Here is a 24846-nt window from a genome sequence, read left to right as displayed (position 1 = left end):
TGGCTACAGCCTCCCTGCAGGCAGTTGTAGACAGCAATGAGCTCTGCCCTGAGCCTCCTCTGCTGCAGGCTGCACACCCCCAGCTCCCTCAGCCTCTCCTTACAGGGCTCTGCTCCAGGACCCTCCCCAGCTTCCTTGCCCTTCTCTGGACTCCTTTCAGCACCTCAACATCTCTCTTGAATTCAGGAGCCCAGAACTGGACACAGCACTCCAGGGGTGGCCTGAGCAGTGCTGAGCACAGGGGCACAACAACCTCCCTTGTCCTGCTGCCCACACTGCTCCTGAGCCAGCCCAGGATGCCATTGGCTCTGCTGCCCACCTGGGCACTGCTGTCTCAGCTTCTGATACTCTCTGCCAGCACCCCCAGGGCCCTCTCTGCCTGGCTGCTCTCAGCCACTCTGCCCCCAGCCTGCAGTGCTGCTTGGGGTTACTGTAGCCAAAGTGTAGAACCCTGCACTTGGCCTTGTTCAGTCTCATCCCACTGCCCCAGAACTGGACACAGTACTCTTTCTATCTAGTCTTAATCTTCCTCTTTTAGTTTAAAATCATCACTGCTTGTTCTGTCACAACAGCCCCTGATAAAATTCTGTCCCCAGCTTTCTTCCAGGACCCCTTTAAGTCCTGAGAGGCTGCAGCAAGTTGTCCCTTTTTAAGGTCTCTTTAAATCCTAATTTAAAAGGAATATTAGGGTTTGACCCAAATCAGAGCAAGAATCAGAGCTGACACTGAGTTCACTCCTTTTAGTCTCACACAGCAAATAAAACACAGACGTTTTGGTCTGTCCTGTTACTCAGGCAGCTATTTATCACTACTTCACACCAGAGCTCCAAACAGAGCATCTCAAAAGAGACTTCTCCTATAACCCCTCTGACTTCAAAGTCCAATCTCTCCAATCTCTCTTATCTGGCTGAGGAAGCAATCCAGCTGCCTCGCTGCAGCAGCATCACATCAGTCACAAACACGCTGAGCTCGAGAGGCTGCAGACCTCATCTCTGCTCCTCCTGGCAGCTCAGCAGGTGCATTTAGTCCATACTCATGGTTCTGTGATTTGCAAATGTCCCCAGAGCTTCTAAGGGAGCCACACAGTGAAAACCTTCAAAATCAACTTCTGAGGGGGTGGGATATGAATTGCAGAATCCCAGCAGCATGGTGCTGGTTGGAAGGAACCTCTGGAGATCATCCAGTCCAACCCCCTTGCTAATGCAAGGTCACCCAGAGTGGGTTGCCCAGGATGACAAAGGGACAGGCAGTTTGGAAGCTTTCCAGAGAAGGAGACTCCACAACCTCTCTGGGCAGCCTGCTTCAAGGCTCTGCACCTTCACAGGAAAGTTGTTTTTCATCATGGTAACACATTTCCTTATGGCAGTGGTTTGTTGTGATGGCTACAAGGTGCCAGGCAAGATGCAAAGATGTCATCAGCTTGACACACATAACAAAAGGGACATATCCTCCTGCACAAGTGAAGCGTAGCAGCCCATGTCCACCTCCATACCTGCATACATGGATCAGAAAAGACTATACCAGCAGTGACACTTGAATAGAGTGCAGTCACAGAGTCAACACTGATACCTGGCAGGACATAGCACTGCAGAATTACACAATGGTCTGGGTTGGAAGGGACATTAACGATTATCTAGTTCCAAACCCCCTGCCATGGGCAGGGACAACTCCCATTAGATCAGGTTGCTCAAAGTCCTGACCAGCCTGACACTTCCTGGGATGGAAGACTCACTGCTTCTCTGGAAAACCTGTTCCACTGTCTCATCACTGTCACAGTAAAGAGTTTCTTTCTAATATCTATGCTAAATCAGCCCTCTTTCAGTTTGAAGCCATCACCCCTCATCCTATATGCTCTCATAAAAAGTCTCTCCCCATCTTTCCTGTAGGATTACTTGAAGTTGGCCACTTGAAAACCCACAAGAAGGTCTCCAGTGTGCCCAGGTGGGCAGCAGAGCCAATGGCATCCTGGGCTGGCTCAGGAGCAGTGTGGGCAGCAGGACAAGGGAGGTTCTTCTGCCCCTGTGCTCAGCACTGCTCAGGACACAGCTTGAGTGCTGTGTCCAGTTCTGGGCTCCTCAATTCAAGAGAGATGTTGAGATGTTGGAACATGTCCAGAGAAGAGCAACAAAGCTGGCAAGGGTCCTGGAGCAGAGCCCTGTGAGGAGAGGCTGAGGGAGCTGGGGGGGTGCAGCCTGCAGAAGAGGAGGCTCAGGGCAGAGCTCATTGCTGCCTGCAGCTGCCTGCAGGGAGGCTGTAGCCAGGTGGGGTTGGTCTCTTCTGCCAGGCAAGCAGCAACAGAACAAGGGGACTGTGCTAGTTTGAACCTAGCCAAAATGTTTTGGTGAGAAGGATTAGATCACAGGCTGTGAAAGAGAAACAATGGTGATGTCTACTTCACTCACAGGCTTGCTGAGATGTGTAAGAACAAGAGCAAAAACATAGATAAGGCAGTTCGAGCACAGCCTGAGCTCTGGGCTGCATTTCTCTCTAACCTCATCCTCTGTCTCTCTGATTAATTCACCTCCTTCCTACCCCCCCTGGCTGACCCTTCATTCTTCCTTGGGGCACAAGGCAACATCTGGGCTAAGGTTGAGAGGGGCAGGGGGAAGGTGCAGGGGTGGTTGAGAGCCCCTCCTGGGGACTCAGGTTTCTGGGAGGGCTGCTGTGTTTCTGGATTACCTTTTCCCTTGTCTATTGCTGTCTATAGCTGTATATAGACTGTAAATCTCTGCTTGTGTGTTGTGCTAGCTGTAAATACAAGCTTCATTCAATTCCCAGAGCTGGCTGAGTCTAGTCTGGGTGATTTCCAAAGTGTGGGGGGGTGGGGAACACCCAAACCACCACAAGGACACAGTCTCAAGTTGTGCCAAGGGAGGTCTAGGCTGGATGTTAGGAGGAAGTTGTTGGCAGAGAGAGTGATTGGCATTGGAATGGGCTGCCCAGGGAGGTGGTGGAGTCTCTGTCCCTGGAGGTGCTTAAGCAAAGCCTGTCTGGAGCACTTAGTGCCATGGTCTGGTTGACTGGCTAGGGCTGGGTGCTAGGTTGGACTGGCTGAGCTTGGAAGTCTCTTCCAACCTGCCTGATTCTATGATTCTCTTCAGCAGGCTGAACAACTCCAACTTTCCTCAAAGCAGAAGCACACCCTGATCATCTTCTTGGCCCTCCTCTGGACTCATTCAAGCAGGCTTGTATCTTTCCTCACTGGACATAAAATCAGGTCACAGCTAGACATGGACAGTAAGGGGTGTGGGTGTGTGTGTGTCCATGTGTGTGTGTTGAGTCAGGTCCTACCTGCAGAAGGGGTCGCTGCACACCCAGGATCTTCATGGTATCTGCATTAGCCAGTATTTTCAGGGGATCAGATGCCTTTGTGACACCTTCAATCTCTTTGTTGATCTCAGCCAGGACCTGATTGAGGAAGATGTTCTTGATGTACATGGTGAGGAACTCACGGAGAGGACACTGCTTGGTTGGGCCAAGCTCCATTGCATGCTCTACCTCCTGGATAAACCTGGAAAACAGAAAGGGAAGGCTTCAATGTAGATAAACCATGGAGTTACTCTAAATGTGTCAGGGCTGCCTTTGTCATTCCTTCATCTTAGAAACAAGCACCAGCCATGAGGGGATGACTATAAACTGTGCCAAGATGAAGCACAAAGACTTGAGAACGTCTATAAGGTACCCTTCAGGCAGTTGTAGAGAGCAATGAGGTCTGCCCTGAGCCTCCTCTTCTGCAGGCTGCACACCCCCAGCTCCCTCAGCCTCTCCTCATAGGGTTTGTGTTCCAGCCTTGTTGCCCTTCTCTGGACACCTTCCAGCACCTCAACATCTGAACAGCAACATCTTGCAGCTCAAGGTCTGCAGATACCACTGCAAAACACACTGCATAACGCTGGTAGCACCCTGCATTCCCTATGGCTGTGTTATCCTGTTACTGTTGCATCCTAGGATCCCATTCCTGCAGAACAGCAGGATGATTTCAGGAATAATTTAACACAAAATAGTTGCCATCCCCTCCTGCAACACATCTTGAGTGCACTGATGCCATCTGTTTAACACAGGGGAGTTTCTTCTAGAAATCATGCTGGCATTTCATAGCATCACAGAACCACAGAGTGCTTTGGGTTGGAAGGGGCTTTAAGGATCATCTAGTTTCAATCCCCCTGCCGTGGCCAGGGACATCTCCCATTAGACCAAGTTGCCCAAGGTCCTGCCCAAGCTGGCCTTGAATACCCCTAGGGAGGCAGAAACCACAACCTCCCTGGGCAATCTGTTCCAGTGTCTCACCACCCTCACTGGAAACAATTTCTTCCTAATCTCCAGTCTCTCTCCTCTTCTGGCTTCAATCCATTCTCCCTTGTCCTGTCACTACAGGCCTTGTAAATTGTCCCTGCCCAGCTTTCTTGTAGCCCCCTTCAGGTAATAGAAGGCTCTTCTAAGGTCTCCTCAGAGCCTGCTCTTCTGCAGGCTGAAAGCCCCAACTCTCCCATCCTACCCCTATCAGGGAGGTGCACCAGCCCTCTGAACATCTTTGTGGCCTCTTCTGGGCCCCCTTGAACAGTTCCACATCCTTCTTGTGCTGGAGGCACCAGAACTGGATGCAGTGCTGCAGGTGGAGTGTCACAAGAGAAGAGCAAAGGGGCAGAATCACCTCCCTAGGCCTGCTGGTCACAGTTCCTCTGATGCAGCCCAAGACACTGCCATCTGGGCTGCCAACAATTGCTGGCTCATGTTGAATTTTACCAACTGACACTCCAACTCTTTCTCCTCAAGACTGCTTTCAAGCCACTTCTCACCCAGCCTATGTTTGTGCATTAAGTTACATCTGAGGCAATGAACTCAGATGTCCTTTTAAAATGGTATCTATCAAAACTATTAGGAATTGGGCTCTGGTTGATTGGCCAGGGCTGGGTGTTAGGTTGGACTGGATGAGCTTGGAGGTCTCTTCCAACCTGTTTGATTCTATGATGCTATGAGACTGGCTCACTAGAACTAACTGGAAGGAGGTTTACACCAAACTAGGAAGCTTGGCTGAGACAGCTGCAGGCTGTGCTGCCATCCAGAGAGACCTGGACAGACTTGGAGAGCTGGGCACAGAGGAACCAAATGAGGTTCAACAAGGACATGTGCAGAGTCCTGCACCTGGGGAGGAATAACAAACTGCAGCAGCACAGGCTGGGAGGTGACTGCTGGAGAGCAGCCCCAAGGAGAGGGACCTGGGGGTGCTGGGGGAGAACATCCATGGCACAGCAATGTGCCCTGGGGGCCAAGAAGGCCAATGGGGTCCTGGGGTGCATTAAGCAGAGTGTGTCCAGCAGATCAAGGGAGGTTCTCCTGCCCCTCTGCTCTGCCCTGCTGAGACCTCATCTTGAATACTGCCTTCAGTTTTGGGCTCCCCAGTTGCAGAGGGACAGGGATCTGCTGGAGAGGGTCCAGCAGAGGGCTGTGAGGATGATGAGGGGACAGGAGGGCACTGCCTGATGAGGAGAGGCTGAGGGACCTGGGGCTGTTTAGTCTGGAAAGCAGAAGACTGAGAGGGGATTTGATCAATGCTTCTAAACATCTGAGGGCTGAGGGTCAGGAGGGGGGGACAGGCTCTGCTCACTGCTCCCTGGGACAGGACAAGCAGCAATGGGTGTAAGCTGCAGCACAGGAGGTTCCAGCTCAACACAAGGGAGAACTTCTTGACTGGAAAGGTCCCAGAGCACTGGCACAGGCTGCCCAGAGACTGTGGAGTCTCCTTCTGTGGAGCCTTTCAAGGCCTGTCTGGCTGTGTTCCTGTGTGATCTGTGCTAGATTGTGTGGTCCTGCTCTGGCAGGGGGGTTGGACTCAACAATCTCCTTGGGTCTCTTCCAACCCCTAACATCCTGTGAGCCTGTGAGGTTGGAGCTAGATGGGGGCTGGTCTCTCCTCCCAAGTACCAAGTGATGGGACAAGAGGAAACAGCCTCAGGTTACACCAGAGGAGGTTTAGGTTGGACATGAGGAGCATTTTTTTCCCTAAACCAGGTCATCAGCCCTAGAAGAAGCTGCCCAGGGAAAGAGTGGAGTCCTCATCACTGAAGGGGTTTCAAAGCCATGCAGATTCAGTGCTGAGGAGCATGGTTTAGTGATGACCTGGCAGTGCTGGGGTAAGGCTTTCACTCAGTGATCTCAAATGTGTCTTTCAAGCCTAACCATTCTATGTTTTATCTTTGTTTTAAACAGCAGCAGAAGCAAATGTTTGACCTTAGATCTCCTGGTCTGTGTAGCAATACCCCCAGCACTCTGAAATCCACCTCTTCACCAGGGAATACTTCTTTTAGCAAGGTACCTCTCTGCCCCTTCCAGCACAGTAAGCATTTTAAAAGATGCCTTACAACTAACCATTGCCCCAAACACTACAGCAAGGGCTGCTTCATCATCCATCACTTTTTACCTCCATATTCAACATTCCAGAGAAAGCAACCTCCCTTCAGAGGACTGACTGAGGAGCTCCTGCCAATTTCAGTTGCATGATTTCTTTCAGCTCTGAACAACTTGCTCCTTAAAGCCCCTGTGGTGTTGACTCCATCAGCCTAGAGTGACACATTTGGGCTGATGCAGCTACTGCTTCCGTGCAGGGAGCCATTCACAGTTCAGTTTGAAGATAGCCTCTCCAAAGTGAGATGCTGCACTTTTATTCCCCAGCTTTCACAGACTGATAATGTGAAATCTGCTTTATCAAACAGGGAAAGAGTGGAGTCATCTGGGAAGAGAGCAGAGAGACCACCACTGAGCTTATCTCTGAAATAACAGACCTAATGTCACCAGCTCCGAGTGACAACAGCTTATGTCCTTAAGGGAAGGCTGTCAAGGTTGATGGCTCCACATTAAACTAATTTACCATATCTTTTCATGTCTGCCAATAAATTTGCCACTCTTCCTTTGCAAGCTTATTTGCACAGGACTTTTGATGCACAGAACTCACCAAAAAAAAGACAAAGAGGATTCATGCTTACAATATCCTCACCAGGCAGCCAGACACAGAATCACAGAATGGATCACAGATTGGAAGGGACCTCCAGAGGTCATCCAGTCCAACTGTCCTGCAAGGCTAATAGGCCTACTGGATGTCCTGGCTTGCCCCACTCTTCTACTGATGAGGGAAGCAAGGACAGGAGGAAAACAGAGGCTTGGGCCATTATGTCCCCTCCCAAAGTGCTAAACAGCTACCCACAGGTGTTTAGGTACTTGTTGGTGTCTTGCCCAAATAAGGGTGAGCAAGCACTGGGGGCACTTCATGTGGTCAGTTTGCAAATGCCATTCTGGTTGATTCTATGATTCTGATTCTATGATTCTATGATTCTGATTGGTGAATCTCTGTGGCCAAAGGAGCCTCTGCACTTGGGCAAATAATATAAATGGAGCTAAAAGTTGCAGGCAGTTGAACTGCTTCTGCCTGGGTGCCTCTGCCTCACAGAGCTGCCTGTGCCTCACTGCTCCTGGACAATGTGTTCTACTCTGCCTCGTGCTTCAGACCAGCTTAGCCCTGATGCTTTGGGCTTAAACTACCTGGAAACTTAAGTGTCTCAAGTTTCCCAGGAGAAGGCATTTAAGTCTCAAGTTGTGCCAGGGGAGGTCTAGGCTGGATGCTAAGAGGAAGTTCTTGCCAGAGAGAGTGATTGGCATTGGAATGGGCTGCCCAGGGAGGTGGTGGAGTTGCTGTGGCTGGAGGTGTTCAACAAAAGCCTGGATGAGGCACTCAGTGCCATGGTCTGGCTGACTGGACAGGGCTGGGTGCTAGGTTGGAGTGGATGAGCTTGGAGGTGTCTTCCAACCTGGTTGATTCTGTGACTCTAAGTGCCTCACGACGTGGCAAGAAGTGCCACCAATATGGTGCTCCCTGCACATCTGCAAGAGATGCTGCCTGCACCCCTGCAAACCTCTGTGCCAAGAGGAACCAGGATCAGGTCAGAGATCATTTGCCTCTCTTCCAGCATCCTGGGAAGATCTAGAAGCCTCTCAATGGCAGAGCAGTTCCAACACTGCCACAAAGGGGCCAGGGACTGTCTTGAAATGCCTACTCCACCACAGTGAGTAGCACAGACTTTCCCAGGCTACCTATTCATAAGTGAGGCAAAACCATTTTGTGGCTAAACCTTTCCAACTCTCCTGATTCTCCTAAATGAATGAATTGTCCATAAGCATCTTTGTGAAGATTTTTCCTGACTGAATTAGGACCCAAATGTAACTAATTTGTATAGAGCTGTGGCTGGGGCAGTCTGGAAATAAAAATGAACTACACATTTCATAATTCCTGCCTCATTAATTGCCCCAACTGTATCACCAACCCTGCTGCTAAAGCAGGGTCACCCAGAGTAGGTTGCCCAGAGTCAGAGTGTTTGAACAAGTCAGGAGTCTCTGCAGACAGTGAGACTCCACAACCTCTCTGGGCAGCCAGCTCCAGGGCTCAGGACTCTCACTTATGTTTAAGTAGAACTTCTGTGTTCCATTGTGTGCCTGTTGCCCCTTCTCCTCTCACAGGGCACCACTGAAACAAGGCTGTCCCCATCCCTTTGCTTCCCACTCTTCAGCTGTTGACAACTCTGATCAGATCCCCTTTCAGGCTGCTCTTCTTCAGGCTCAACAGCCCCAGGGCTCTCAGCCTTTCTGTCTCACAGAAAGAGAGCCTTCAGGTCCCTCAGCATCTTTCTAGCCCTTAGTTGGACTCACTCTAGTAGTTCCCCACCTCTCTGGAACTGCAGAACCAAGAACTGTAGCCACTAGTCCAGATGTTAACTCACTAGGGCAGAGGGAGAGGAGATCCTCTCCCCCACTTTTGTTAATGCATCTACCACTACAGCTCTTTCAGATGGCAAAGGAGAGGCAGAGCAGCCTGAGTCTGAAGCAAACAGCTTTTAGTGAAGTGAAAGGAACAACCTTTAAAGACTTCTAAAACCCAGCACATGCTTAAAAATGCCTAAAATAACAGAGATGGAAGAAAACTTTCAGAGGGAGAGTGACCACGTACGAGCTAGCAGCAAACTATTAGAGCTCAGATGTGCTGACCTGCAGCAACTCCTTATCCTGCAGAAGCTTGATGGTGTTTCTAAGTGCTTCCTAAAGCAGAGACTAAATTGCTTGTGTGAGGCTGTAGGAAAGGTCAGTGCTAGCACAAGGCATAATCAAGAATTTTTGTTTCCAGTACCTGGCATTAATCACCATTCCACATCTCTCCTAAAGACCCAGACCTTAATCTCCAGCAAATCTTTACCTTGATTAGAGAAGTAGGTCCTGCTGGTTGGCACATTCAAACTGGCTTCACTTTCACAGTACAGACAAGACAACAGTGGTTCATTTAATGCTGGTAGGAATCCAAAATACATCCCTGTTTTACTTGATATGAACCATAAAGTAATCAGAGATTAGGAGAAGGCTGCAGTCTCCTTGAGATGGGATTTTATGAGTGCTCAGCAACACTTGTGATAAAGAACAAATGGTTAAGAGCTTAGGAAAGCAGATTTGAACTTGATATAGGGGAAAAGTTATTAAGGCTGGAACTGTGCACAGCATGGAGAATTGGAGGATATGGATGAGAGACCTTTAGTTTGAATGTTCAAGGATAGCTTGATGAAATGATAATGGTAATGAAAAAGAGGTAATTTCTGAAGACTTGATTTAATCAAAAGATCTCTACCAAAGGAAATGGGAGTAGAGAAAAGGTAAAGGAAGAAACAGTATGGGTGTCAGAGCGTGTTGTACAGGTGGGGAACAGCCCTGAGAGTTCATCAGTTTACTATTCCAGTGGTACATTACCACCTAGCAGAGTCTAACAGAAGGACAACTAGGATCCAGTGTGCTATGGTCTGCTATAGGTCAAAAATAATACTTGGGACTTGATGATCTTAGAGGTCTTTTGCACCTTCATGATTCCATAACATCATCAGCATTTTCAACAGCCAGCAGGAGTCCCACATCTGCTCTGCAAGTAGAACATCTGAGATCTGTACATCTCCAATCTTCACAGACTCATAGAATCAACCAGGCTGGAAGAGAGCTCCAAGCTCAGTCAGTCCAACCTAGCACCCAGCCCTATCCAATCAACCAGACCATGGCACTAAGTGCTCCAGCCAGGCTTGGCTTCAACACCTCCAGGGATGGTGACTCCACCACCTCCCTGGGCAGCCCATTCCAATGCCAATCACTCTCTCTGACAACAACCAGGTTGGAAGAGACCTCCAAGATCATCCAGTCCAACCTACCCCCCAGCCCTATCCAGTCAACTAGACCATGGCACTATGTCTTTTCCAACCTGGTTAATTCTGTGATTAGGAAGTGTCTTGGTTCTAGTTTAAATTTCCCAGAGACTCAAATATAGTTAATAGAACCAACAACAATTTATAGGATGTCTTTCCCTTTTCCTCCTTCTTTCCCAAAGAAAAGGAGTTAGATACAGAGAGAGGAAAGGTAAAGTACACCCAAATAAATCATCTCACTGCTATTTGGAAGTTAAAAGGAGAAAAAAAATTAACATTAAATAAAAGGTATAGGAGGTAGGGAAGTTCCAAAGGTATAGGGAAGGGAAAACAAGATGCAAGACACATAAATACAAGCAGGTTTGATGGCAATGGTTTTGTCCACCTCGTGGGTTATGGCCATGTGGTAAAACCAAGAGTACCAGGAAACAGGATGGTGATGGTGGCAAGCAGGGAGGCAGGGGGAGAGAGAGAGGCTGGAAGTTCTTCTGCTTTCATAGGGACTTTAGACAGGCAGTGGGAGTGGGCAAACCACCACACCTGCTAGTGTTCAGACCCATCCCCAGAGAGTGGTCAGGACCATCTGGGGTCAGGGTCAAGCCCATTCTCCCAGAGGGTTAACCCTTTACAGGAAGAAGTTCTTCACAGTAAGAAGGTGAAATACTGGAACAGATTGCCCATGGATGCCACAAGGGATGTGGTTAAGGTCCCATCCCTGGAGACATACAAGATCATACTTGATGTGGCCCCAAGGAGCCTGATCTAATTGGAAGTGTCCCTGCTGACTAGAGCAGCACTGGACAAGATGACCTTGGAGGGTCCCTTCCAACCCAATGCAATCTCTGAATCTATGAATTGCACCCATCAGGAACTTCAGCTGCTAGGAACATGCTGTCTACAACCACCTGAAGGGAGGCTGTAGCCAGGTGGGGGTGGCCTCTTCTCCTAGGCAACCAGCAATAGAACAAGGGGACACAGTCTCAAGTTGTGATGGGGGAGTCTAGACTGGATGTGAGGAGGAAGTTGTTAGCAGAGAGAGTGATTGGCATTGGAATGGGCTGCCCAGGGAGGTGGTGGAGTCACTGTCCCTGGAGGTGTTCAAGAGGAGCCTGACTGAGGCACTTAGTGCCATGGTCTGGTTGACTAGCTAAGGCTGGGTGCTAGGCTGGACTGGATGAGCTTGGAGGTCTCTTCCAACCTCCTTGATTCTATGAAGCCTTTTAGGCAGGTATGAGCACTGCACTTCTTCAAAGGTGCATAACTAAGCCAAATGTGGGTGTATTTTCAGCAGAATGGCAAAAGGCACAGCCTTTACACAGCAGCTGTTCTTACTGAGAAAAGTGAAGATGCAAATTCCCAGCCAAAGAAAAGGTCACCAGAATTTGCCAACATGTATGATGTGTTTCTTCCTCTTCTTCTCACCAAGAACAAGTATTTCAGACAAGTTCCTCTAAAAGAAAATACATGAGGCTAGCTAGGCACAGTTGGTAATGAAAGACCAGCCAAAAGGACAGGAAGCTGAAACTGAAGTTCTGGAAACTGGAAGTACTGGGAGGCATTAAAGACCTCACAGATATTCCCTATTTTCTGCTTGGCAGAGACAGTCACACACATTCCCAGTCCCACCTTCAGCTATCCAGTTAGCTACCTGCAGGGAGACTGTAGCCAGGTGGGGTTGGGCTCTGCTGCCAGGCAGCCACCACCAGAACAAGGGGACAGTCTCAAGTTGTGCCAGGGGAGGTCTAGGCTGGATGTTAGGAGGAAGTTGTTGTCAGAGAGAGTGATTGGCATTGGAATGGGCTGCCCAGGGAGGTGGTGGAGTCTGTGTGGCTGGAGGTGTTGAAGCAAAGCCTGGCTGAGGCACTTAGTGCCATGGTCTAGTTGACTGGACAGGGCTGAGTGATAAATTGGACTGGCTGAGCTTGGAATTTTCTTCCAACCTGCTTGGTTCTGTGATTGTATCAAATCTTGGCTAATGGACACTGGGAATTGTCTGAAACCCTACAAGAGTTCACAAGGATGTCACTGCTCTGAAGGACACTGATGAGAGGTGTGGCCAGCATGAAGCAGTTGAAATGAACAATGAAAGGGAAAGAAAAACAGTGACAAATCTGCATCACACCCTGAAGTCAGAACCTGCAGTTTTGAACCCAGGCACGACTTTTGACGCGTTTCATCCTCCTATGACAGCATCTGAGTTGATTTGCAGCTGCAATTAAGCATCCCCCATAGACAGAAAAGTACTTTCAGCAAAATGAAATATCTTCTGGCAAATGACAGTCATTTGGATTTAAATATATATATATATATTAAAAAAAAAGGGGGGGGGGGGAAGAAAAAGGAAGGCAAATAATCTCAGACAATTTAATTCATTCTCACTCACAGCTTAATGAAAACTGTTTCACCTACGCTGAATGTGTGTAGTAAAAACCTAAAGAGGCTCCATGGATTCATTTAGAGGTTGGTCTCATTGACCAAGCAAGCTCTGTGCTCAGCACTGCTCAGGCCACCCCTTGAGTGCTGTGTCCAGTTCTGGGCTCCTCCATTGCAGAGAGATGTTGCAGTACTGGAAGGTGTCCACAGGAGGGCGACAAAGCTGTGAGGGGCCTGGAGCAGAGCCCTGTGAGGAGAGGCTGAGGGAGCTGGGGGGGTGCAGCCTGCAGCAGAGGAGGCTCAGGGCAGAGCTCATTGCTGCCTGCAGCTGCCTGCAGGGAGGCTGTAGCCAGGTGGGGTTGGGCTCTGCTCCCAGGCAACCAGCAACAGAAGAAGGGGACACAGTCTCAAGTTGTGTCAGGGGAGGTCTGGGCTGGATGTTAGGAGGAAGTTGTTGTCAGAGAGAGTGATTGGCATTGGAATGGGCTGCCCAGGGAGGTGTTTGAGTCACTGTCCCTGGAGGTGTTCTAGCAAAGACTGGCTGAGGCACTTAGTGCCATGGTCTGGTTGATTGGACAGGGCTGGGTGCTAGGTTGGTCTGGATGTGCTTGGAGGTCTCTTCCAACCTGGTTGGTTGATTCTATGAGCTATGATTCTCACCTTCCCAAGGCTTTCTTTTACCCTGTTGTTGTCAGATGCCTTCTAAAATATCATTAAGAGACACTGAAGAGGTGCTGCTGAAAATGCATCACATCAACTACTCCTTTTCTTAACGTTGATGATATTACCTGAAATTCCCTCCTCAAACAAATGAATGACAGGAGAAGAAATTAAAAGAAATAAAATATTCTCTACAATCCTACTAAGGAAATTTCTGCAGACATTTCATCTCAGATTTGCAGTCCAGGTCCTTGCATTTCTCTATGATTCTAAATCATCCTTTTCCCCTCTCTCAGCCATAAAAAATCCAAGTCCCTGGAATGAATCTTTTGTTGTGTTTACACAAAGCAAGGAAACATCAGAGATGCTTTGAACTGGATACTGGTTACAGATGAATAATGAACTGGATGTTGAGTCTTAAGGGAATTAGAGATAAAATATCTAAAACTACAGGTTCTTGAAGGTTTGAAGACACATTCAAACCAGACAGACACCTGGAAGATCCCACATTCTTCACTACCTATGAAGTAAGCCTTCCACATGAACAGTGAGTGTTATGGGACAGGGGCAACAGAAGAGACATCCAAAGATGATGTTCATAGAATCATAGAATCAAGCAGGTTGGAAGAGACCTCTAAGCTCATCCAGTCCAACCTAGCACCCAGCCCTATCCAGTCTTAGAATCACAGAATCAACCAGGTTGGAAGAGACCTCCAAGAGCATCCAGTCCAACCTAGCAATCAGACCATGGCACTAAGTGCCTCAATCAGGCTTGGCTTCAACACCTCCAGCCACAGCAACTCCACCACCTCCCTGGGCAGCCCATTCCAATGCCAATCACTCTCTCTGACAACAACTTCCTCCTAACATCCAGCCTAGACCTGGTCATCAAGTCCAACCCCACCTGCTAAAGCAGGGTTAACCACAGCAGGTTTCCCTGTATTATAGTATCCAGCTGGGTTTGGAATCTCCAAGCAAGGAGACTCCCCAGACTCTCTGTGCACCCTGATCCAGGGCTCTACCACCCTCACTGCAAAGCAGTTTCTCCTTCAGTTGAAGTGAAATTGCCTGTGTTGTAGTTTGCACCCAGTATCTCTTATCCTCTGGAGCTGCATGCAGGGCACAAGAGCAGAAATAAAGGTTTTAGCTCTTCTCTAGTTGACCCAAAATGCAAATAAATTACTATTTACCCTAAAATAGTGCAAACAGCTGTGGGACACTTACTGGAGTTACACAAAGTGCATTGAAAATCTTCACAAAACCAGACCAAACCTCAGCAAATATCAGACAAAAAGCATTAATTTTCTGCTATTTGGAAATACTACATAGCCCAGAAAACATCCAGGGAGGTAAGAACTATGGAGAGCTACTACTTTTATCAGAAAAATGACAAATTTGGGGCATTTTCCACTGAAACATTAAGTTTCCAGCTTCATGTTAGTAAGTGGCAATACCAATCACACTGGTGTTTGCAACTCCTAGCTGAGTTTGATGGTGGCTTCGAGCCAGTGCCCATCAAAAAAAAGCCTTTTGACTACTTGCTATAGCTCCTTGGGTAGTATTAGAATCACAGAATCAGTCAGGGTTGGAAGGGAGCACAAGGAGCAGCCAGTGCCAACCCCCCTGCCATGCCCAGGGACACCCTACCCTAGAGCAGGCTGCTCACAGCCTCAGCCAGCCTGGCCTTAAACACCTCCAGCCATGGGGCCTCAACCACCTCCCTGGGCAACCCATTCCAGCCTCTCACCACTCTCATCACCAACAACTTCCTCCTCACCTCCAGCCTCACTCTCCCCACCTCCAGCTTTGCTCCATTCCTCCCAGTCCTGGCACTCCCTCACAGCCTCAAAAGTCCCTCCCCAGCTTTTTTGTAGCCCCCTTCAGATCCTGGAAGGTCACAAGAAGGTCACCTGGGAGCCTCCTTTGCTGCAGCCTGCACAGCCCCAACTCTTTCAGTCTGTGCTCACAGCAGAGCTGCTGCAGCTCTGCACATCTAAGGTTTCTACTGTGGTGGTTGGACTGATGCTCACACCTTGAAGTCCCTATCCTTTCACCTCTGGACAAGGCATGAGCAAGCTTTAGGAATCAGCTGCATTTCCATCTGCTGCCAAACCTCAGCTAACAGTCAGGTGTGATTTCTCCACGGCTAAGTCTGAATGAGGAGTAGCCTGGAGTTTTGCACCCTTCTCAGAGAAACTGAACTTAAAAAGGAAGACAACTTGGAGATGGTACTGTGAAATGAAGGTTATGAATCACCACCTGCAGTGCTGGGTCCCACACTGGAGTTCTCAGCACAGGAGAGACAGAGACCTGGTGGAATAGGGCCAGAGGAGGCTACAGCAATGATGGGAGGGTTGGAAGCCCTCTGCTGTGAGGCCAGATTGAGAGAGTTAGGGTTGTTCAGCCTGAAGAAGAGAAGGCTCCAAGGAGACCTTCTTGTGGCCTTTCAGGACTTAAAAGGGCTGATAAGGAAGCTGAGGACAGACATTTTAGCAGGGCCATTCCAGGTCAGGTTGTTTGGGGCTTGGAGCAACCTGCTCAAGTTGAAGATTTCCCTGCTGAGTGTGGGGTGGTTGAACTTGATGACCTTTAAAGGTCCCTTCCTAGACAAACCATTCTATGATTCAATGACCAAGGCAAAACACAGAGCACTGACCACTGCAAGTGGCCTATGTGAAGAGACACAAACTGGGCACATTTGAAGTCCAGGTTTTGAGCTTAGTTACACATTGCAGATGACACCAAGCTGGGGGCAGATGTGACTGAGTTGGAGGGCAGAAGGGCTCTGCAGCGGGACCTTGACCACCTGCACAGATGGGCAGAGGCCAATGGGATGGGGTTCAATAGCTCCAAGTGCAGGGTGCTGCACTTTGGCCACAGCAACCCCATGCAGAGATACAGGCTGGGGTTGGAGTGGCTGAGAGCAGCCACACAGAGAGGGATCTGGGGATGCTGACTGATACCCACCTGAACATGAGCCAGCAGTGTGCCCAGGTGGCCAAGAGAGCCAGTGGCATCCTGGCCTGCATCAGGAATGGTGTGGCCAGCAGGAGCAGGGAGGTCATTCTGCCCCTGTACTCTGCACTGGTTAGACCACACCTTGAGTCCTGTGTTCAGTTCTGGGCCCCCCAGTTTAGGAGGGACATTGAGATGCTTGAGCGTGTCCAGAGAAGGGCGACGAGGCTGGGGAGAGGCCTTGAGCACAGCCCTACGAGGAGAGGCTGAGGGAGCTGGGATTGGTTAGCCTGGAGAAGAGGAGGCTCAGGGGAGACCTTATTGCTGTCTACAACTACCTGAGGGGAGGTTGTGGCCAGGAGGAGGTTGCTCTCTTCTCTCAGGTGGCCAGCACCAGAACGAGAGGACACAGCCTCAGGCTGCACCAGGGGAGATTTAGGCTGGAGGTGAGGAGAAAGTTCTTCACTGAGAGAGTCATTGGACACTGGAATGGGCTGCCCGGGGAGGTGGTGGAGTTGCCGTCCCTGGAGCTGTTCAAGGCAGGACTGGATGTGGCACTTGGTGCCATGGTCTGGCCTTGAGCTCTGTGGTAAAGGGTTGGACTTGATGATCTATGAGGTCTCTTCCAACCCTGATGATACTGTGATACTGTGATACTGTGATTTCTGAAGGCATTTGTCTGCAGAGTTAAACCCCAACCCAGTGGCCCGTGAATTTACAGCAGCAAAAATCTGCCTTTATGCCTCTTCCCTCTCTAGACAGAGTTTTGCAAAGATGTTATTTCCCTTTCTGAAGATGAAACAGAGCAATTACCAGCACCATAAATCTGCATGTAACACTGACACGTCTGGAAGGCCCAGGAACAGCTCCTTCTGTGAGCAGATGCAGTACAGCTGCTTCTCTCTGAAGGCAGGGAAAGGAAGAAGTAACTCAAGCGTGAATCACATCAGCTCGTTCTGTTAATGAAGGTGCCCCCAAAATACCAATCATGAGAGCTACAGGGAAAGTCACAGCAGCTGGAGCTGCAGTAGCAGTCACTGGTGGAGATGTTAGGATTGCCCTCTCTGCCCTTGAGCACCAGGCAGTATGTTGCACATGATGCAAACAGGTCACTTTAGGCCAAGGGGGTATCTCTATATAGAATCACAGCATCAACCAGGTTGGAAGAGACCTCCAGGATCATCCAGTCCTATCTAGTACTCAGCCCTGTCCAATCAACCAGACCATGGCACTAAGTGCCTCATCCAGTCTCCTCCTGAACACCTCCAGGGATGGTGACTCCACCACCTCCCTGGGCAGCCCATTCCAATGGCAAATCACTCTATGAAGAACTTTCTCCTAACATCCAGGCTCTACCTCCCCCAGCACAACTTGAGGTATGGAGAGATGATCTCTGGAACTGGGAGTTCTGGTGGACAAGCTGACCATGAGCCAGCAATGCATCCTACTGGCCAAAAAGGCCAATGATTTCCTGGGGTGCATAAAAAGAGGGGACCAGCAGGTTGAGGGAGGTTCTCCTCTCCTACTTTGCCCTGCTGGGTCCTAAATGCATACTTTCTGCCTGAGTGGAGAATGGTGGCTTCAGTACATATAGCACAGCAAGAGATGTTAAAGGAGCCTCCTATCTGTGACTGCTTGCAAAAGCCATCCCCTGGACTGACCTCTCATCCCCCTACGACAGAGCTCAGTTTGCTCCACATCTTCACAGAGGTCTTTTACATCAAACCTGAAAAGCTACTGCTTTGTTCAGCTCCTACAGACCCTCCAGAGCAGATTTGTGAGCAGTTAGGTATTCATCCCACAGCACTGAGACAGAAACCTCTTCAGATGTGAGAGGTAAGCAGCAGGCTGTGCTGGCTGCCCTCCATGGGGGTGTGTTTGGGGGAGCTGTGTGAGCCTGCCCGTGTGTAGCTATGCACACCAGTGTGCAGCGCAGCCTCGGACCAGCCCCAGCTACCCAGGTGCTTTTGAGAGCTGACTTCCACTTTCATTCTCCTCACCCCCTACAGACTCTTAACTATGCTACGAGGCCTCTGAGTTCATTTTCAGAACAAACATGAAGTGCCTTTATTCCCTACATGCTGGGAACCTCCTTTTCATCCTTCTGAGTAGGTTTGGGTTCTTTACAATAAGCACCTGGAAGCAGGAAACCTCTGGTCAAATGCTTTTGTCTCTTCCTAATTCATGGAGAGACTTTTTGGGGCTGCTTGGGTATAGCAGAATCAGAATGGTTTGGGTTCTAAGGGACCTTTAATGGTCATCTAGCCCAATGCCCCTGCAGCCAGCAGAGAAATCAAGATCAGGTGGCTCAGAGCCCCAAACAATGTGACCTGGAGTGCTGGAAGGGGTGGGGAATATACCACCTCTCAGAGCAACCTGGGACAGTGCTGCACCATGCACAGTGCTCTACACTTTGGCCACAACAGCCCCAAGCAGCACTACAGGCTGGGGACAGCATGGCTGCAGAGCAGCCAGGCAGAGAGGGAGCTGGGGGTGCTGGTTGACAGCTGACTGAACACGAGCTAGCAGTGTGCCAGGTAGCCAAGAAGACCAATGGCATCCTGGCCTGGATTGGGAATAGTGTGGCCAGCAGGACCAGGGAGGTCATTCTGGGTGCTAGATTGGACTGGATGAGCTTGAAGGTCTCTTCCAACCTGGTTGATTCTATGATTCTGCCCCTGTACTCAATGCTGGTCAGGCCACACCTTGAGTTCTGTGTCCAGTTCTGGGGCCCTCAATTCAAGAGAGATGTTGAGGTGCTGGAAGGTGTCCAGAGAAGGGCAAGGAAGCTGGGGAGGGGCCTGGAGCACAGCCCTGTGAGGAGAGGCTGAGGGAGCTGGGGGTGTGCAGCCTGAAGGAGGCTCAGGGAGCCTCCTCTAGGACTATAGCTACTATCACCCTCTTACACAAAGTGATCTGAAATATGAAGCTGACTGACTTTAGCTTTTCATATGATGCAGTCCCATTTTCTTTAACTCCAGAGTCCATTCATGTTATAACCCACCAGAGAAATGTAATGACAGCCTCTCACCCCAACTCCATCTTCTCTATTGAGCACAACAGCTCTGCAAAAATTAACTTCTTATTCCCATTCCTTTGAAATCTGAGCTGGTGGCACGTTCCTCATGCTCAAACCTCACAGCTCTCAATCTGGCCCCTGTAAAACTGAACATATGCTGACTATAAATCTTCAAAATGGCTCCATTAATAGAGTAGCTCTGCTGACAGCTTTATAAATGGGCACCATCTTTATGCAAACTGCTTTCCATGAGATTGCACTGTGATGATTTGTAACAGCAATGCAAGGATGGGTTTGGAGCTGATGGCAGTGAGGAACAACTCCAAGCAGCCAGAGGTTGCACAGCCTGTGAATTTCGTGTGGCAGATTGCAGTGGCTTACAACAGACACCATCAGATCAGCCTTGCTGCACCTCTCTGCTCCTCTGCTCTTCCCAAACACAGGGCAAAACACCCAGTCAGTGGCTCTGTGTCTGTCAGTCCAATTACCTCCTGTTTTCTATGTGCTAACACACCATTAAACAAGAAGACAGATGGTATGATCCTTCATTAGTGTCCAATTGAGTGATGGGTCTCTGGTGAGCAGAAAGGGGCATGGCCAATCAATGAAATCAAGAGTCACACCAAAAAACCCACAACAGGACAAATAAAAAACCAAACCCAAAAGATTGTAACTTCAGAGATTGATCTGGAGTATTTGGGCTTGATGGCATTTGGGGATGATGAGGTCTAGAGCACAGGTCTTGTGAGGAGTGGCTGAGGGAATTGGGGTTGTTAAGTCTGAGGAAAAGGAGGCTGAGGAGAGACCTTGGAGAATCACAGAATCAACCAGGTTGGAAGAGACCTCCAAACTCAACCAGTCCAACCCAGCACCCAGCCCTGTCCAATCATAGAATCATAGAATCAAACAGGTTGGAAGAGCCCTCCAAACTCAACCAGTCCAACCTAGCACCCAGCCCTGTCCAATCATAGAATCAAGCAGGTTGGAAGAGACCTCCAAACTCAACCAGTCCAACCTAGCACCCAGCACTGTCCAATCACAGAACCATAGAATCAAGCAGGTTGGAAGAGACCTCCAAACTCAACCAGTCCAACCTAGCACCCAGCCCTGTCCAATCACAGAATCATAGAATCAAGCTAGTTGAAAGAGACCTCCAAGCTCAACCAGTCCAACCTAGCACCCAGCCCAATCCAATCAACTAGACCATGGCACTCACTGCCTCATCCAGGCTTTGTCTGGATACCTCAATGCTCTCTACAACTCCCTGAAAAGACACTGAAGAAAGGTGAGGCTTGGTCTCTTCTCCCAGAGAAGAGAATGCCTCTGCTTACTAGAGAGGGGGTTGGACTAGATAACCACTGGAGGAGCCTTCCAACCCAGATGATCCCATGATTTGATGACAGAACAAGAGAAAATGGCCTCAACTTGCACCGGGGTACAGGATGGACATTAGGAACAGTCTCTCCTCCAAAAGGGTTTTGTCAAGCCCCAGAAGAAACTGCCCAAAGAAATGGTGGAGTCTTCATCCCCACAGGGATTTCAAAGCCATGTAGATGTGGTGACCTGGCAGTGGTTGGTTAATGCTTGGACTGGATGATCCTAAAGTTCAAACCAAAACCACTCTATGATATCCTAACTTAACTAACTTACTTTTCCTAACTAAACTAATTTACTCTTCCTAACTAAACTAATTTACTCTTTCTAACTAATTTACTCTTCTTAACTTAACTAATTTACTCTTCCTAACTAAACTAATTTACTCTTTCTAACTAATTTACTCTTCCTAACTAAACTAATTTACTCTTCCTAACTAAACTAATTTAACTCTGCAGCTCCATTTGTGTATGAGGTTTGGTTTCTTTTTTTTCCCCAACTCCTGATCTTGAAAACAGAGACCAGGAATTACTGAGAGATGATGTCTTCTGCCCAGACAGTCGGTTTCTGTCCACAGAGTGATCCTCACAAGCCACACGTGATTCATTAGCCTAATGAAGTGAGGGAAGCTGCTGTAAAACACAGCACAAACACAGAGGGGCTGCACTGCCACTGGGAAAACCATTCTGTGACCCTGGGGCACGTAGCTTTCTGTTCATATGTGGCAGCTTTGTTACCCCATAATTACTCTGCACAGATGACACAGAGTACATGAGGAGCAGCATCTCCTTCTGCAAACACAGAGTTGTGTAAGATGGGGGTGGAAGAACAGCCTATGACACACTGTGACTCTTGGTCACAGCCACATCAGGTCACAGGACCGCTGCTGGAGAGCGAGAGGACACATTCTGAATCTCCCCTCTGCCAGTTTAAACCCATTCCCCCTTGCCCTGTCATTGCAAGACCTTGTCAATAGTCCCTGCTCAGCCTTCCTGCAGGTCCCCTTCAGACACTGGAAGGCCACTCTAAGGACTCCTTGAAGCCTTCTTTTCTCCAGGCTGCACAGCCCCAGCTCTTGTAGCTTCTCCTGACAGCAGAGCTGCTGCAGCCCTCTGAGCATCTTTGTGGCCCTCCTCTGGACTGGCTCCAACAGTTCCATGTCCTTGTGTTGGGGGCTCCAGAACTGCACACAGGACTCCAGGTGGGGTCTGACAAGAGCAGAGTAATGCAGGGCAGAAGCTTTCAGAACAATGACATTCTTACAAGCAGCACTGCTTCTGTTCAGTGCTCCTGCCCAAGGAGTAATTCAGGTGTCTCTGCCAACCCCTACCTGTGTTATCCTAAAGCCCCTGCAGTTACTGAGGGTGTTTACCTGGTTTGGTTTGAATTACACCTGTCAGCACTACATACTGACACAGTGCACACTGCCAGAGAGAACCTGAAGAACCATCACTGTTCCTACACCATCCATGCTCAAGGAGATGAAAGCAACACACAGGTCTCAAGGAACAAGAAGGGGAATTGCTCACAAAGGGATTCTCCATCTTCTGTGGGCACTAGAACAGAACCAAAGGAAACAGCAGATGCCTTCACTCCTGATGGCTGGTTCAAGACAGGAGACACCTCAGCTGGGTCCAGCCCCACTCAAAGCACATTGCATACACAGGAGCTTGAAGCATTCACACTGCACAGTGTGACTCTGCTCCAGGGAAATGTTCTTAGGCTGCTTTACTTATACAGGTTGGGCTGTTTGGCCTGGAGAAGAGAAGGCTCCAAGGAGACATCATCACAGCCATTCAGTACTTACAGGGGGAGAGACACTATCAAGAAGTGTAGTGACAGGATGAAGAGTAAGGGTTTCAGACTGAAAGAGAGGTGATTCAGATAAGATGAAAGGAAGAAGTTCTTCAAAGAGAGGGTGTTGAAGCACTGGAACAAGTTGCCCAGAGAAGTTGTTGATGCCTCATCCCTGGAAGTGTTGAAGACAAGGCTGGACAAAGCTTTGAGCAACCTGATCTAGTAGGATGTGTCTCTGGCCATGGAAGGAGGGTTGGAAATAGATGATCTTTAGAGTACCTTCCAACCCAAACCCCTCTGCATGCCTGCATCTATGAGATCTTCTGAGACACTACATGCTGAAAGGGGAACTCTCCTCTGCAACATGCACAAAATCACCACAAGGATGGGGAAACTCCCATTAATGAGTGCATGGGAATTACACTAATTAAAGATATGTAACAGATGGGCTGATTTAACAGGCTTTCATCCACGGTGATCCCACCCTGCTCTGCCAGCCAGCACCTCTCCAGTTGAAATGGGATGGCAGCTTGCTGGAATCTCATCTTCCCAGCCAGGAAGTGCACTGTGATGAGCTGTGGTGTTACACTCAGAATCCTATCATTTGCAAAAGGGATGCACCACATGCACAGAGCAGGGAAGCTATTGGCCTGATTAACTCTTAAATGTCAATTAAAATACAGTCAAGAGTTCTTATTAGTCCAGTTGCAGTAACAGCTTGTGGGATGGTAAACCTCACATGTTTCCTGGGCTATGAGGGTGTTTCTTACAGCAATAGGAACTGGTCTTCTCCCAGTATTAATTCAAGTCATCCTGTTCAAAAAAACTTACAGATTCATAGAGGGGTCTCAGTGGGAAAAGGGATTTCAGATCATAGAATCATACAATCAATCAGATTGGAAGAGACCTCCAAGGTTATCCACCCCAACCTTATCATAGAATCATAGAATCAACCAGGCTGGAAGAGACCTCCAAGATCATCCAGTCCAACCTAGCACCCAGCCCTATCCAATCAACTAGACCATGGCACTGAGTGCCTCATCCAGGCTTTTCTTGAAGACCCCCAGGGACGGTGCCTCCACCACCTCCCTGGGCAGCCCATTCCAATGCCAATCACTCTCTCTGTGAAGAACTTCTTCCTAATACCCAGCCTATACCTACCCTGGCACAACTTGAGACTGTGTCCCCTTGTTCTATTGCTGGTTGCCTGGGAGAAGAGGCCACCCCCCACCTGGCTACAATTCCCCTTCAGGTAGTTGTAGACAGTAATAAGCTCACCCCTGAGCCTCCTCTTCTCCAGGCTGCACACCCCCAGCTCCCTCAGCCTCTCCTCATAGGATTTGTGCTCCAGGCCCCTCACCAGCTTTGTTGCCCTTCTCTGGACATGTTCCAGCACCTCAACATCCTTCTTGAACTGAGGGGCCCAGAACTGGACAACCTAGCACCCAGCCCTAGGCAGTCAACCAGACCATGGCACTAAGTGCCTCAGCCAGGCTTGGCTTCAACACCTCCAGCCACAGAGACTCCACCACCTCCCTGGGCAGCCCATTCCAATGCCAATCACTCTCTCTGACAACAACTTCCTCCTAACATCCAGCCCAGACCTCCCCTGGCACAACTTGAGACTGTGTCCTTGTTCTATTGCTGGTTGTCTAGGGGAAGAGCCCAACCCTCATCTGGCCACAGTCTCCCTTCAGGTAGTTGCAGACAGCAATGAGGTTGTGTCCAAAGGGCAATTAATCTCAGCCCACATGGAAAAAAGGAGATATGCAGGGGAACAACCTGCTTCTGCTTCCCTGCTCTGTGCCTGCTCTCTCTGCTGTGCCCAGCCCTGCTGCTACTGCACACTGCCTTATTGCTTGCCTGCTGGACTCCACTGCTGCAGTTACCAGGAGCAGACCCTGGATGCCTGCACACGATCAGCCTGTGTGGTCAGTGTGACATGGTGCTGAGACTGCACCACATCTGCCTCTGCTCCTGAGGGTCCTGCCTAGAATGCCTGGACATACACACAGATCATCCAGAGGAAGCCAGGAGACAAGGGCAGAGATTGTCTGCGTCCTTTCCCCAGAAGCTGGGAAGATTCAAGCCTCAATGTCCAACAAGACAGAGTCCCCTGAGAGCATTTGGGCACTGTCTGGATTGTGGCTAGCCCCCATGAGGGTAATAATAATGAGTAAGTGCTTAAATGCCTCTCTGTAATTCTCTACTGCCTGCTGCCATAGAGCAGAAAGAGCTTGAGCCCATTTAGTGGGCAAGCAGCATATTGACCCCTAGGCAGCATAATGACCATGGGGATTCTCCCTCTCTGTTTATTGTCTGAATGTTTGCTAGATAATAATAGTTCTGTTTGGTGCTGTCCCTAGAATGTCTTCCATAATTATGTCAATGAACAAATATTAATATTACAACCCAGTGGATGGGGGTGGTGAGAGTTCAGAATATTAGAAT

At 49.2% G+C, this 24846-nt stretch overlaps 1 protein-coding gene across 1 annotated transcript in view; it reads right to left on the bottom strand.

Annotated features, from left to right (window-relative positions):
• The window catches only part of EXOC4 (exocyst complex component 4), a 500658-nt gene that overhangs the window by 115247 nt on the left and 360565 nt on the right, over window positions 1–24846 (bottom strand). The window contains exon 11 of the mRNA XM_064142739.1: window positions 3292–3511. Coding sequence (XP_063998809.1) covers window positions 3292–3511 — 220 coding nt within the window. The remainder of the gene's footprint in view (window positions 1–3291; window positions 3512–24846) is intronic.

Source organism: Pogoniulus pusillus, chromosome 4 (assembly GCF_015220805.1).
Source record: "Pogoniulus pusillus isolate bPogPus1 chromosome 4, bPogPus1.pri, whole genome shotgun sequence".
Taxonomy (NCBI): Eukaryota; Metazoa; Chordata; class Aves; order Piciformes; family Lybiidae; genus Pogoniulus; species Pogoniulus pusillus.
Note: the sequence above shows the minus strand (reverse complement) of the source record. Positions and strands in the feature narration are given on the sequence as shown.